This window comes from Lontra canadensis, unplaced genomic scaffold (assembly GCF_010015895.1).
Source record: "Lontra canadensis isolate GAN:19392208 unplaced genomic scaffold, GSC_riverotter_1.0 scaffold42, whole genome shotgun sequence".
In the NCBI taxonomy this organism is placed as follows: domain Eukaryota; kingdom Metazoa; phylum Chordata; class Mammalia; order Carnivora; family Mustelidae; genus Lontra; species Lontra canadensis.
Genome location: NW_022631036.1, coordinates 5,132,849 through 5,148,881, shown reverse-complemented (window position 1 = coordinate 5,148,881; position 16,033 = coordinate 5,132,849). Strand labels below are relative to the sequence as shown.

At 34.9% G+C, this 16,033-nt stretch overlaps 1 protein-coding gene and 1 pseudogene across 3 annotated transcripts in view; both read right to left on the bottom strand.

The window, feature by feature from the left end:
- Nucleotides 1-16,033, bottom strand: part of MDGA2 (MAM domain containing glycosylphosphatidylinositol anchor 2) — an 845,317-nt gene that overhangs the window by 395,688 nt on the left and 433,596 nt on the right. For all 3 annotated transcript variants that reach the window (XR_004384228.1, XR_004384229.1, XM_032871192.1), the window contains exon 3: nucleotides 3,796-3,970. Coding sequence is in view for 1 of the 3 variants with exons in the window: in XM_032871192.1 (XP_032727083.1) it covers nucleotides 3,796-3,970 (175 nt within the window). In the remaining 2 variants the exon portion in view is untranslated. The remainder of the gene's footprint in view (nucleotides 1-3,795; nucleotides 3,971-16,033) is intronic.
- LOC116875691 lies at nucleotides 7,111-7,326 on the bottom strand (annotated as a pseudogene).

Here is a 16,033-nt window from a genome sequence, read left to right as displayed (position 1 = left end):
ATTCCTCAAGTAGGTATCCATGTCTCTACTATGAAGTATTCTCATTAGTTGAAACATTTAACAATCTACTATCTGGAGGAATTTATTTATCCAAACTTTCAAGAATAGGCATAACCACTTAAAACATATGTCTAGATCCCAATAAGAAATTTCTTTCCTGAAAGTAAGGCATTACATGGAAAATTTAGGTTAGAGCAATCTCACATTCATTCACAGGGTCCATAATTTAATACATGTTATTTTCTCAAATAATATAATTTAGACAGCTTTCTAATAAATCTTGGATACAAAGAAAATAACTGAAAATAGCACTTCACTATGATATGTATCACAGTGATCTTTCACTTAAAAAACATAAAATAAGATGTTTGTCAAGTCCTGGTTGTAAGGGGAAAATCCCAAAGGAAGTCAAAGAAGAAGGAAACAAGTTAAGTGCCTTCAGTCCTGGCTGCTTGGAATGTGACCCACGTCTTAATAGGCTAATCAGGCTTTGAAGCGCTGGAGGGAGGAGTGCTATCATTTCTACCAAAGTGTGCAACAAAAACTAAATGAGGTACAACTGTGTCTGGATAGCAAGGGACATGAACAGATTGAAAAAGGTGGGCATATGGGGTGCCTGGGTGGTTCAGTGGGTTAAACCTCTGCCTTCAGCTCAGGTCATGATCTCAAGGGCCTGAGATCGAGCCCAGCATCAGGCTCTCTGCTCAGCAGGGAGCCTGCTTCCCCATCTCTCTCTGCCTGCCTCTCTGCCTACTTGTGATCTCTGTCTGTCAAATAAATAAATAAAATCTTAAACAAAAAAAGAAGAAGAAGAAAAAGGTGGGTATAATGCAGACTAGTACTGAAATGGCTTCATAGTAAGAGGAGGAGAAAAGAAGTATTAAGTCCTTAAAAATGTCATTGCCCCCTTTCTATTTGATTATTAACCCAGTAATATAATTGTCTAATTATTATTATTATTATTACGTATATAAATTATTATCAAACCTCTTGGGGTGGCAGTGAAAGTCACAATCTCTTATTCAAAACCTTTTGGGAATGTTTTTCAGACTATTTCAGATTTTCAAAAGATAATATAATACACATACTATGCATCACATAACATATCCAGCAGGCTCTGTGGCAATACTGTGTAATCAGATATATTATTTCCTGAGCAAAACATATGATTATTCAAACAAAGTAGTGTAAATAAAGAGCATAAAGTCTTTTCTATTTTTCTATTTGAGTAATTTTAAATCAGATGTTGCCACTAAACTAGTTCCTATCAGGTTTTGCTGAAAAAAATGTACCAATAAAGTCCAACAAAGCAAGTAGCAAATACACTCATTCAATTTTCAAAACTTTTTAGATTTTAGAATTGTGTTGAAGGTACTGAAGTTGTGTGTTTTAAAACTTCATAACCAAGGAGTACCTGGGTGGCTCACTTAACTGTCTGCCTTTGGCTCAGGTCATGATCTAAGGTCCTGGGATCAAGTCCCACATCGGATTCCCCGCTCAGTGGGAATCCGGCTTCTCCCTCTCTGCCAACCCTCCTCACTGTTTGTGCTCTCTCTCTCTTTGAAAAAAAAAAAAAAATTTCTTTAAGACTTAATGACCAAATCTGTAATTACAAAAAAAGCACAAGTATGTATTCTAGAAAGTAATATTATATAAGTGTGTAATTCATTTAAATTAAATTTAGTTTAATTAAAAATTATGATATGAAGAGCCATACTGTTTCCCAGAGTGACTATTCATATGAAATTTTTAATGAAATCTTGCCATTTGCAATAACATGGATGAAACTAGAGAGTATTATGCTAACGAAGTCAGTCAGAGAAAGACAAATACTATATGTGGAATTTAAGAAAGAAAACAAATGAGCAAACGGAAAAAGAGAGAGAGAGGCAAACCAAGAAACAGACTCTTAACAATAGAGAACAAACTGGTGGTTACCCGAAAAGAGGCAGATGAGGGGCTTAAATTGGCAATGGGGATTAAGAAGGGCACATATTGCATGGAGCAGTGGGTGTTACACACAAACAAGGACCTATGGAACACTACATTGAAAACTAACGATGTACTGTATGATGACTAATATAACATAAAAAAAAAAAGAAAGAAAGAAAAAAGAAAAAAAAGAGGGCACTTGTGATGAGAACCTGGTATTGTATGGAAGTGTTGAAACATTGTGTCGTATACCTGAAATTAGTATGGCACTGTATGTTAACTAACTGGAATTTAAATAAAATCTTAAAAAAATTATATATGGGGGCACCTGGGTGGCTCAGTCAGCTAAACACCTGCCTTTGGCTCAGGTCATGATCCCAGGATCCTGGGATCAAGCCCCACATTGGGCTCCCTGCTCAGCTGGGAGTCTGTTTCTCCCTCTCCCTCTGCGCTTTTCCCCCTTGCTCGTGCATACTCTCTCTCTCTGTCAAATAAATAAATAAAATCTTAAAAAAAAAATAAATAATTACATATGAACAAAACTAGTAAAAACAGTGTTGTTGTTGTTTAAGTATATGTAACTGGAAATATTTGATCAGGAGAAGTGCCAGAGGCTATACTGTGGTGAGACAGGGTATGGGTATGACTAACCTGTGTGCGCTGAGAGTAACACGTGGGATACAGGTGCCTGAGTTATGCCAGGGGATGACTAAGGGGCTAGAAGATGCTAGAATGAATGGGACAGGTCTTCTCTCTCATCCTTTCCAGGAAGGGAACAAGCATCCAAATGCATGATAAATCACAAAGGCAGCCCTGCCACTCTCTTCCCAGTCACCTGAATAACTGAATGAGATGGTGCAACATATTGTAACAAATGTTACAATAAGTAAATCATGTGTAATTCCAATCACCTTCCTAAATATGCAACGCTTGTCCCACATTGCAAAACAAAGAAAAGGGACACAATGAAAGATAAATAGAAAAACAGGAACTAAAACAGGAACTGCTCACTTGTTACTTATGTCTGAATTACTTTGAGGAGAGCAAAAAAAAAAAAAATCTTTTTATTCTAACAGTGGAGAGTTAAAAAAAAAAAAATGCAAGTTCTCATCAAAAGGCAGTGCAATGATGGATTAAACCTGTGCAAAAGAACAAACTGAATGTAGGCCCTTGATTTTTTTTGGTGGGGAACAAGGTAAGGAGACCAAGAAAATTTTAAGTATATTTGCTAACAGCAAAAAGTGGAAAAATGAGACTAAGGACCAAATAAATCAACAAACACTTCCCAGGTGGCACAGCATTGCCCAGACTACTGACTGCCTTCAACGCAGGTAGATCAAAAACAGAGACTACCTAGAGATTTTGGTCATTCACAAGCCAATTCAAATAGTACCTTGTACATGGTGTGCCTTTACAAAAACAAGAACAGCTAAATTCATACAGAGGTAAAGTTAACAAAACAAGTTACAGTACGAATTGTGTATTTTCCTTATGCAGTTATAAAAATGCATTTATATACATCTATATAAAGGTAGGAAGTATATACATTCAAACCTAATGACCATTGACAGGATCATCAGTAATATTTATTGACTTCTTGTTACTCTGGTTCTTAAATATTCTATAATGAAAATGTATTACTTTCACATAAAAATTATGAAAATTCCTAATGGAGACTCTTTCTTCAGTAAGTATAGTAAATGAGCTTTTGTTATCTTACATACTTTTTATCCTCAACTAAACAGAATCCTAAGCTTCGAAATAAATCATAGGTTTTCTCAATAGATAGAAAAAATGGATCTCAAGCTGTAGGACAGAAAGCCATAGTAGACTTAATGATAGTTTTCTGGGAAAGTTACTTACAGTATACATCCACTCTGATTGACTTTATCGCTGGGGACCCCAAGCCATTCTCTGCTTTACAGTAATACCGGCCTCCTTGGTGACGCTGAATATTTGTAATCCTCAAAGTCTCATTGAAGACACTTGAGTCTTGGAATCTGTCAGAGGCACTTCCTGCTGTTTTGGTCCACCTGATCTGAGCAAGCATCAACAGAGATTGTTACTTTAGGTTGGTTTTCTCAAAGAAAAATCAAATAGCCATTACTCATTTGAAGAGTCTGCTTTCGGAGATGCTATATGCCATTCCTGGCAAGTTATTGGAAAAAATTTTAAAATTTGTATGCACAATTGAATTACAAAAATTTGACTGCAACGTCACTGTTGTATAGCGTATGTAACTCTAATTCAATTGCAAGGAATTCATGAATAGCTGAATCAGTGTGGGGGGCAATATAAATACAACATAAAGGGAATTGGAGTTAAACATTTGTAATATGTTGGAAATTTGGATTAGTTTCTCTTTTTGTTGAGAATTTAAATTTTTCTATTTTTCAAATCCTCTTAAGATACCTTTTATTTATTAGTACAGGTAGATTCTTAATGACTTTTCAGACATGTTATGTTATTCCATTTTAAATTTCCTACTTGATTTGGATAATTTGAGCAGATTAGTCTAATGGCTCATTGAGATTATGTATAATTATATATACCTGGTTGTTACAAGTGGTTTTTTTTTTTAATGGCTTTGGTCTAATAAGTCTACAAATGACTTGTCTATTCAGATAATTAGTATTCACTTTATATCAATAATTATTTTCAAAAAATGTGTAAACTTTTCCAAAGAGAGAATTTCTATTTAACTGCCAAAACACTTTGAATATCTAAAACATTTCATCATAAACAATAACATTCTCTTAAACACAGCTGTGTACAACAGACTTAGTTTTGGCTAGCAATAAAGACTGGCATTCAACTCCAATTTTATGTATCTTAGTTTATAAAACCTGAACAAAAGCCACATAATGGTACTGTAAAGTGATACAAAGTGGGAAATAAAGAGGATTTGGTTTTACTTCTCTCCTTGTCCCTCTTGGATAGGATATTTATTTTTATTTGTTATTTTTAGGTTGAGAAATGGTTGATAGAAATCCTTGGTCAAACATATGAGAAGAAACATTGAGAAATGCATCTAAAGACTGAGTCTTCAAAGATGAAATCCTATAATACTGCCATTATCTATGCTATTTTCACGTGATGTTAAAATTTATAATCGAATGACATAAAAAGTATCTTTTAAAAGTTCTCCAATCATTAAAACATCAGTATGAATATAATCATGTCTGTCCTTAATTTGTGAATGAAATGAAAATTTTACTTATTTATAAAAACTGGGTAATTCATAAAAATAAATATTTATTCAACATCTTCTATGCGTATGGGATACACACAAAAATAAATGGCAAGACTCCTGACTTCAAGCAATTTATAAGCTAGTTACTAATATGCTCATAAAGAGACAACATGTAACAAAGGCACTGATTTTTCTGATAATTCTACGATAATTGTTATTTCTAGGATATAATCTGAGATAAATAAAACACAATTCCAATTAAGATACCAAGTTTTTTGACTATCATAAATAATATACAATTATATAATATAAAATTGATTTTGAAATAATATATATTTCAGATAATAAAAAGGAAGTTCAAGATAAAAACAATTCTGGAAATGGCCTAGCCCTTCCAGATACTAAAAATGTTATTAAGCTGCAGTGATTAATTAGGGTTATACTGGTACAGTACTAGAAATCATTCAGAAATAGGGACAGAGAAAGCAAGAGTGTGTGTGCGCACGCACGCGTGTGTGTGTGTGTGTGTGTGACAGAAACACAGAGAAGACAGAGGCAGAAACAGAGAGAAAAAACAAGGAGAGAAAAATCTATGATGGAAACCACCAGTTATCAACATTGTTGGTCTTCAAATGCCTTTATACTAAAAAATTATAAGTGATCCTAAATAACTTCCATTTATTTAAAATGATTATATCCATTCATAATTATTGTATTAGAAATTGAAGCTGAGGCAATGTTAACCTATGTACTATTAACTTATTTAAAATTATATTCATAAATCGATGACATCTTAACACAGGGAAGATTTTTAGTCAGAAAACGATTTTCCAAAACAAAAAATAACTGAGTAAAAAGAAGGGAATTGCTTTATAGTTCTGCAAATCTCTTTCATATCTGGTTTAGTGAAAAAGAGCTAACTAGATAATCAGATCAGCTTCTACATGCAATCTGTTGCAACGAATTGCTTTGTTTCAAATATATGAAGAAAATCTGACCTCCCTTTGGAAAGGGAGGAGTATTACAATAGCTTTTTCACATAAACATGGATAGTCCTTCTTTGATACTACACTAAAACTCCTCAATGATAGTTTCCTAATGTTTGTCTGAAAAGTAAACTTTAAAACCTTATCAGTGTATCCTGTAACATTAAAATTCACTGGTTTATCTTGCACTTTGAATGATCTTTTACTCATACATGATTTTGTAACATTATGCATTAGTCATTTGAAAATATGAATTCACTGAGTTATGCAGATCTTCCAAATATTCACAGATTTCATCAAGTAATACTAAAAAAAGAGCAAATTTATGAATCTCACTGCTGATCTCTTCAGAGGAGTCTTTATATTTTGGGAAGCCATCATGCAAAATCATGGGAAGATTTTGCAAAATTCTAATATTTCTCTTAAAACTGAATTATATCTTTAGCAACAAATATGGCTAAGGTGTTTTCTTTGGAAATGCACGTTTACTTCATTGATTTTTAAGAAAACGTTTGCCAAATACCTGTCTGAATAACCATAATTTGTGAAATAGTCATCTTTTTATGCTCTATGAAAAACAGTGGCAAGTTCATTACAAAACTCAATCACATGAGTCCTTTACCTTGAGACAAACTCTGCACTTTAGGAAGTAGCAGAAATGCTTTACAGGACTTCTTCTTCTTGACCCATGGAATATTAAAAATAAAGTACTCAAGTGTGAAGATGTTCAACTGATGATTTGTACTGATTTATTGAAGATATTCTTAGTGATACTGTTTCTGTTTGTTTTTCACTGTGAGTGCATGTTAGTGAAGAAAGTAGGGAAGAGTATAGACTGATAGTACAATTCGGTGCCACAGCTTTGTTTTGTGCTAAGGTGTTGCCTGTTTTATACACCAGTGCTTTGCACCATCACTGCAAATGCAAGAGTGAAAAAAAAAATTTTTTTTCTTCATAAGCTTCCTATAAAGATCCTAGTAGAGATCTAGCAGACACATTTCAAGAAACACTGATTGTTAAGAATACAGGAAACAGCCATACCTATGTCTGTATCTATCTCTAGCCATTTACTGTTTAATCAGTGGTGTTGGGGCCACTGACTCTATATCCATAATAATAATAAAAAATAGTAGACTCTCCAACCCACCCTTCAATTAGCAATAATCGTGCCTCGGATAAACCTCATTGGCTACGATACTGCCACTGTGCAAAGCTTCCAAACCACCCTTCACATCGAAATAAATTCTTGGTGCAATAGTCAAAAATAATGAAACTATCTGTATTGTTGAGATTTCATAGCAGGACTGGAAGGATAAATTGGTAGAAGCTCCCTTTCTGAAAGAAAACTTTGTCAAAAAAATGGAAACACATTCACACGTTCACTTAGCAATTATCTGGTTAAAGTTTACCTTACTATCATTTGCAGAAGAATGCAGCAAATGAATGTATAATAGTTTAACAATGAGAACAATATAAATATCAAATGAAAGTAAGTAGTTACAAATTAACTGATTCTAAAATTAAATTGAATGTAGCCATTAAAAGAACCAAAATACGAAGTATATTATTAAATGAAAAATGGAAGAGAAGAAAATATTCTCATCTGTATAGAAAGAGTATGTGCATGTGTGTGTCCATATGTACTATGTTAGAATTACACAAAAAAAACACACAAAACTTAACATTGATTAACTATGAGTGGGATTGGAAAAAAAGAAGATAGTAAAAATGTATTCTTTTATAAAATTTTTATTTAAAATTCTTACTTACACAATTTATTTTACCATAAACAAATACTGTGTTTATCATAAGTTTTTTTAAAAAAGAAATATAATTCGGTATTGAAATAAAGAAATAGAGAAAAACAAAAATAACCACATGAAATTTTTTCCTTTTTCTCACCTTTAAAAAACTAAATACTAAAAGGAAATATTACTAAGCCATAGAAAGACATATCTACTCATTGAGAGGGCTGACCAAGTTGTACACCTCTCTGATGAGAAAAGAAACCTCCAGATATACTTTCATTAAAGTTGTGACTTCAAAGTCTGTAAGCCTCCAGGTAGAAGGAATAAACTGTCATAATTTGTCAGAGGCTGCTCACTTCCTAATGCTGCCTCTCCTTCTTCATAGTAATTGAACCCCAAATTATTAATCAGGCACATGACTGCCCAGGACAAAAACAACATTTCCCAGCTATCTATTCATCTATGTTCTTGCCAGTGTGTTTTGAGCAGAAATGTCCTCCTAGGGAAGCAGTCCTGCATTTTGCTCATTTCTGCACATTCCACTGGCTCCTATCTTGGACTATGAGCTGATCTGAAATGAAAGTGCAGCCCAGAGGAGCAATCAAATGGAAGAAATCTGAATGTCTGACATCATGGAGTTGCACCTACCTGTCCTAAACTATTTATAGCTCTGAGCTTCTATGTGGGAGAAAAATAAAATTCTAACTTGTTTATGTCATTTTGGGGGGGGGTAATTTCTGGAACTAACAGCCAAATTTATCTCCAACTGATAAGCCTGGGGTGGTACAGAAGGTCAGCTTGTCCTCAGGAATCTCATTTCCAATGCAGACGGCTTGAAAACAGTGGAAGAGCATCAGAATTTACAGAAAAAAGGTGGTAGAAGGGTCTGTATCACTGTATGGAACAGTCAAGATCTCATTCATCTAGTGTGAATGAAAAATATGCAGTGATATGAAAACATGCAGAACATCAGAGTTCTAATAATCCCACCTGACAAAAATACTTGAAACAATCCTATAAACTGAATCTGAGGGTTTGGTTTTGGACAAGATGAAGAAAAGCATCTGGTAGTGAGTGGGTTAATCCATGGCCATTTAATGGGTAAGTATCGTTTTTTTCTGGGTAATAAACAATTTAAGTATCAAATAAAATTTCTTAAAGCCTAAAGAACATAGAATAAGGGGATATATAGTATCTTAGCAAAATCTGGGAGTTTGATGTGGGTGTAGGACACAAATGGGAGGTAAAACTTAATGACTTACGGAGATGGAAGGAAAGGAGAGGAGAGAAATAAGTTATACTAAAGTCTTAAACTTTAGGAGAGTTGGAAGGGGAAAGAGCATGCCTTTATGGAGGATAAGTATTTTGTTTACAAATAATAATAGAATCATAAGTGTCTGATTAAAATAACAGAAAAATACACAACCCTATTACTGGTAGGGAAAATGAGGTAAAGGGGAATTGAGTGGGAGAATAGAAATTAGATAACATGAGCAAAAAGAGCAAAAGGAAAAGAGAAATATATAATTCTAAGTAAATAGAAAACATAGGGTAAGACGGAAACAATTGCATCAGTCATAGACTAAATATGAACAGACTGAATTTATCCATTAAAAGGATCTGTTAGACTAGATTTAAAGGTAACAAGTTTATATGATATATATATATATATCAGTATATATATATACATATACCCACACACACATATATACACACACAAACTTTGATATATAGCATAATATATATCATATATATATGTATATATGATGTGTGTGTGTGTGTGTGTGTGTGTGTGTATACACGCAGATAAACTGACCATAAAAGATTGGTAAGCAAGACTGTGGAAACCAAGACTGTAAAAGAAGGACACGGTCATGGAAAGTGGTAATAAGAATATATAAACTAAAATCAATCAATTAACCAGTCAATCAAGAGTGACAATATATACTATAAGATTAAATTAATAAGAACAAATTAATACTTTAAAGCACTAACTGGAAAAGGTGATTACCTTCTGTAACATTTTAAAAGTCATAACTGGTAGCAAAATATATTGTCATGGGGCACCTGGGTGGATCAATTGGTTAAGCATCTGCCTTCAGCTCAGGTCATAATCCCAGGGTCCTGGGATAAAGCACCACATCAGGCTCCCTGTTTGGTGAGGAGTCTGCTTCTCCTTCCTCTGTCCCCCGACTTGTGCTCTCTCTCTCACTCTCTCTCTCAAATGAATAAAATCTTTAGGGTGCCTGGGTGCCTCAGTTATTTAAGTGTCTACCTTAGGCTCAGGTCATGATCCCAGAGTCCTGGGATCCAGCCACGCCTCAAGCTCCCTCCCTCTCCTTCTGTCCTTCCCCTCACTGCTTGTGCTCTCTCTTTCAAATAAACAGATAATATCTTTAAAAAAAAACCCTAAAAACTTTAAAAAGCATATTGTCATTCACTGATACACAGTAAAGAGTAGCTAAAGATGTAATACAAACAAAATTAGAAGTGGAATTTGAGAAATATGGAGTCGCAGTGGGAAATTTCAATACAACTCTCTGAAAACTAGGCAGTTCTAGATAATACAATTTTTTCTATTAACTTAAAAAATAACAAAGACAAGGAAGAACTGAAAAATATCAACATGTATGATATAACTAATAAAATATTAAAAAATCTTTCATACATAGAATGAATTTTTTCTGATGTCCATTAAATATTTACAAAAATTGATCATGTAGTTGGAAGCAGAAAAAAAATCTTAATTAAAAGAGCAAAGAGTGCAGGCGACGTCTTTAGTCTTAATTGAGTATAGTTATAAATAAGTTATCAAAAGATGACTACTACATGGAAATTTCGTCATTGTCAAAGAGAAAATTAAAAGGAAAATTGCTAGCAATCTAGAAGTCAATGAACAGAAATCATCTCACAGTAAAATCTGTGAATGCAGTGAACAGAGTACATAGAGGAAAATATAAACTATAAGCACCTTCTATATTAAGGAATGAATGCATGAATAGATAAATAATAAATAAAACAAGTACTCATCTAATTTATTTTAATTTAATGTAGGTTGCTGGGCTCTACTCTAACCTACTGCTTGTTAGGCCATACAAGTAGAACGAATTCATCTTCATTTTTAGTTTCTTCTCCCAGAGATTGTCATGAGCTAGCCTAGCACAGATGTGCCGAAGTCACTGGGGAAACAATAAAACAGGAAGTACCACAGGAAGACTTTCTGGATAATTCAACTCTGCATCCTCAGCAATTAGTTCAGTAGATAATCTATACAGATTAGTACTAGTACTATAGTACTACCACTAATACACATATGTTGAATGAAAATATGGAACTTGAGTTGGAACTTGAGAGGTTGGTGGATATGATGGTGAAGATTAGGTTCAGCCATAAGACTGACCAATTAACAGTGATTTATATACGATGGAAGTTAAATTCTATCATGTAAAAGAAATCTGGAGTGAGGCAGGCCGGTGCAGATTTAATAGCTCTCTCTGGGACTCAGACTCTTTAGAAGCCCTCCCTACCATGTGCTGCTTGAGCTGAAGGTCCAAAATCGTAGCTATGGATCGAGTTTTCACATCCCATTCCCAGCAGAAGGAAGGAAGAAAAGGACAAAAAGTGCCTGCTAGCTCTCTTTTACAAAAGTTTCTAGGATGCTGCCTAATGACACTTCTGCTAATACTGTATAGATATATCCCATCCCTAGCTACAGGAAAGGCTGGGAAATGTGTACTCTACCCCACATAGTACCTCTCTCCCAATGCTCTGCTAAAAAATCTGATGGTTCAATAACTCTGAAAAAGAAGAATATTTGAGACTACTGCTGCTCCCACAGTGGGAATAAAACATGTCCAATTTCAGATATGTTGCATTATTAAATATGATGGTATTTAAATCCTGTTACAATAATATTACACAATTGTTTCTGTAAAAAAAAAAAACATGAACAGAAAAAGAAAGTTACTACAATTTAGGAAATACTTTCATTGTAACTGTCTACCTAATCTGAACAAACAACATGGAGATCCTCTCAGGTTGTAGAGCATAACAGTTAGCTTAGGGTTATCCAACTCCCAACAAAGAATTTTCTACTTTGTTTTTCCATAGAATGCTATTTCTGAAACATCATTGCTTTTATGTAGCCTTAAATCAGTGTGAACTGAGATAACTCAAGAAAATGTTAAGAACCTGAAGCACAGGTGGAAGATAGACCTGTATAAACTTTAAAAAGTATATTACATAGATGTTATGAACTCAATAAGGACTTAGTCCTGACAATGCTAAGAATTTTAGCCCCCACCCCTTTAATTAATGTCTAGTAAATGAGGATTTGTGAACTGAAGCTACTTTCTCTCAGCTGTCAAGGAGTTAGGGCATTTCTATGTAAGTCAATCTGTAGAGACAAATCTGAGCTTTGTCCCAGCCTTATTTGTATTCTGACAGATGATCCCTCATCAATAAAAGAAAGTCAAAGAAAAAGTAAGATAAAGATCATCTAGGGGCACTTGGGTGGCTCAATTGGTTAAGCATCTGCCTTCAGCTCAGGTCATGATCTCAGGGCCCTGGGATCGAGTTCCACATTGGGCTCTCTGCTTAGCAGGGAGTCTGCTTCTCCCTCCGCCTCTCTCTCTCTTCCTCTCAAATAAATAAGTAAATCTCAAAAAGGGGCACCTGGGTGGCTCAGTGGGTTAAAACTTCTGCCTTCTGCTCAGGTCATGATCCCAGGGTCCTGGGATCAAGCCCCGAGTCGGGCTCTCTGCTCGGCAGGGAGCCTGCTTCCCTTCCTGCCTCTCTGCCTATTTCTGATCTTTGTCTGTCAAATAAATAAATAAAATCTTAAAAAAAAAAAACTCTAAAGAAAAAAGATCATTTGATCTTCTATAATTATCACTGACGTGCTTTGGGAGCTAAACAACTAGTTATAGGGTATCAGCCTGAAGGGCTATATCCCTAAAGAGACATATCTATGGTAGGTGAGTATGAGCAGACAGTGTTCATTACAGTTTTGAAAATAAAGGTTATCCTCTTATCTTGCATTAATATCAGGGAAAATTACAGAGGAAACAGTTCTCTTTAAATTACTAAATATACTAAATAGAATCTGAGAGGCACAGACTCCAGATCATACAGGTTCAATTTTTAATAAATCATATCCGTCTACTATAAATTAGAGCAAAATGTCACACTTGCTTCTAAATTCAATTTTATAAAATGAACAATTGTCTGACAAAGCAACAAAAATATAACCTGAAAACTTCTATACTCTATGCATAAAACATCACATTTTTCTAGTATGCTCAGAATACTGGAGATCACTACTACTACCAACATTACTACTACTACTATTGCTAATAACAACATAATAGACACTTTTACAAGATGTCTATACATTAGAGTTACTGATATCTGTCCAGAGTGAGATAAGAAAGAATTTCTCAGTGTAAGTATCACAAACATGCTCAGAGAAGCAATAAGGAAAGGCGAGTCTGAACATCAATGAGGGATCTTCTCACCCACCAGAGAATAGGATGGTGGGGAGGGGATCATGGTAAACACACTGGGAATGGACGGAAAACCGTGGATGAAGACACGGGTGTTTCTGAACACTAGATATGCCTTAAAGCAGGGAAGACTTAGATTTTCTGATACTCTTTTTGGCTGTGGCTTTTCTTTGGACTTACACTTTCAACAACTTACTCCTATGTGACTAAACTGTGAGAGAAACTGAATAAATGCAGTGCTAACCCTTGACAATGCCAGGCTTCCTAAACATAGTTAGGAGACCACAATAGGGCCTGGAAGCATCACTTTAAACCAAGGGTGATAGAGAGAATAGTATGTCTTGGTGCAAACAAATACATGCTTATAAATACAGACAGCTGGGGATTAATTAGACTACTTCATGGAAGGGTTTTATTTTGTAGCATAACCAAAACATTAACCACACACTCCAAAAAACCAGTAACAAAATTTTACTTCTTTAAAATTTATGGGGCCACCTGACTGACTCAGTTGGTAGAGCAGGTGACTCTTGATCTTGGGGTCATGAGTTTGAGCCCTATGTTGGGTGTACACATTACTTAAAAGTAAAAACTAAAAAAAAAAAAAAAAATCACAAAATACTTTTATATTCCATCATCTGATTTTAATCCCATGACAGGCTCTAAAAGGTAGGTAAATGTTTTCCCCACATTTTATAGCTTCATCTCTTCTGGGACCATGTGGCTCTGTGCCTTTGTACCCTGGGCTCCTTTTGACCTGAGAGTTCTTTGCCCTGTTCTTATAAATTTCATTAACTCCCTCTGATCATCCAAAAAATCATTTTATTAGAAATTAGAAACTTCCCTCTCCCATAAAGCTCTATTATAACTGTTGTCTGTGGCCATAGCACCTTGCAATCCCCTCTACAAAAGTACTCATCACAAGCTAAGAAATTAGATATTTATATGTTGTCACAGATAACTGGTTCTGCCTGATGCTCTCAGAGCCCCTTTACACTCCTATCTGTGCCTCTCCAGGATTCTCTGGTTTTAACTCAAGAAGGTCCTCGGGCTATGGAGCCACTCTGCTCTTAGAGTCTTAGAAATGCTTCAGAGTTTACCTTCACCCTGTGGCTCTAAGCAATGAAACAAAAGAGCAGATATGAAAGCCCAGCACACCCACCTCCAGTTCGGATGGATTCAGAAGCACATTTTGCCCTCCAGAGTTCCTTGGCAGGATCCAGCCAAGCCTAATCTCCTAAAATCACACCCCTGCCCTCCTTCTTTCTTTTCCCTTTTGGCTTTCTTGCCCCATTAGCAGTTAGCCCTAAAACCATTTCCTTAATAAATCACTTTCAAGGAAAGGCTTATCTTAAACCCTACTTCCAAAAAACCAGATCTAAGACACAATTCTTTTGCCTTTAACAAACTGTAAACCATTGTTCTTGATGTTGAAGGCTCCAGCCCAAAGCACAGAGCCTGGGACAAAACAGTCATTAACAAAATTGCTGTTGCTTAAATGAATTCCCAAGCACTCCAATTCTGCTGACAAGGCAAACTTAAATTAGACAAAATCCCACTCCACAATGCACTTAACAATATAGTAAGTTTCAGATGTTGATTTTTTATTATATACTCAAATATAAGTTGAGTTTACTCATCCACTTTCAGTTTGAAATATCACAAAAGGATTTTTATTTAAATTCTATAATTTTAATGAATTTATATCAATTCATCTAAATATTTTTGCCCATTACTCTTTATAAGCATAGGATTTTCTTTAGAACATTGGTGGTTGAAGTTAGAGGAAAATATTAAATGATACCTTTTTAGTGTCAAATTAGTGTTTGAGCGGTTATTGAATAAGCAATTAGTGATATTAAACAGGAAAAAAATCAACTATGAGAGATGAAAAAATAGAATTTATAAAGATAAATTCTTTCAAGAGAACCAGCAATATTGGAGCAAAACCACATAAAAATTAAAAAAAAAACAGATGACATGAGTTATGAAACAGTTTATCATAAAACCACCCCCAAGTTTTAGAATAGACAGAGACTACAAAGTGGACCAGCAGTACATACAGCTGATATAATATTAAACACTTTGCTATATGTATACTCAAATATGATTGAAATGTAAAGTTTTGACTTCATTTTTTACCATCATCCAAATGTTTAAAGATTATGACATGTCATACAAGCTGTAGAAAAATAGGAAAGAATTTAAGATATTCTCCAAGTTCTCCACAAGGTGGATAGAAAGAGATTTGTTTAGTTGCTTCCTCCCTGGCCACTCCTTCTTGGGCTTTTTCAGCAGTTCCTACTCACGTTCCTGACCACTGAATTACGAAGTGCCTTAAAACATGGTCTTTTTCTATTTGTACTCACTTCTGGGCCATCTTCTCCAATACTTTAAGTATCATTTACATGATGCTAACTCCTAAGTTGGTGTTAATAGCTCAGGCCAGTCTCCTGGCACCACCATCTATCCTCCATCGACACTGTAATATATCGAAAATGAGCTCTTGCTCTCCCCTCCAAACCAACTCTCCCAGCCTTTCCCACTTCAGTTAATAGCAAGTTCCTCTTTCCAGTCATTCAGACCCAAACTTTGTAGTTACCTTGATGAAAAGAGAATTTGAATAAAAACACAAAATCATTTTATTAACTTTAGTTCAAAAATACCAGA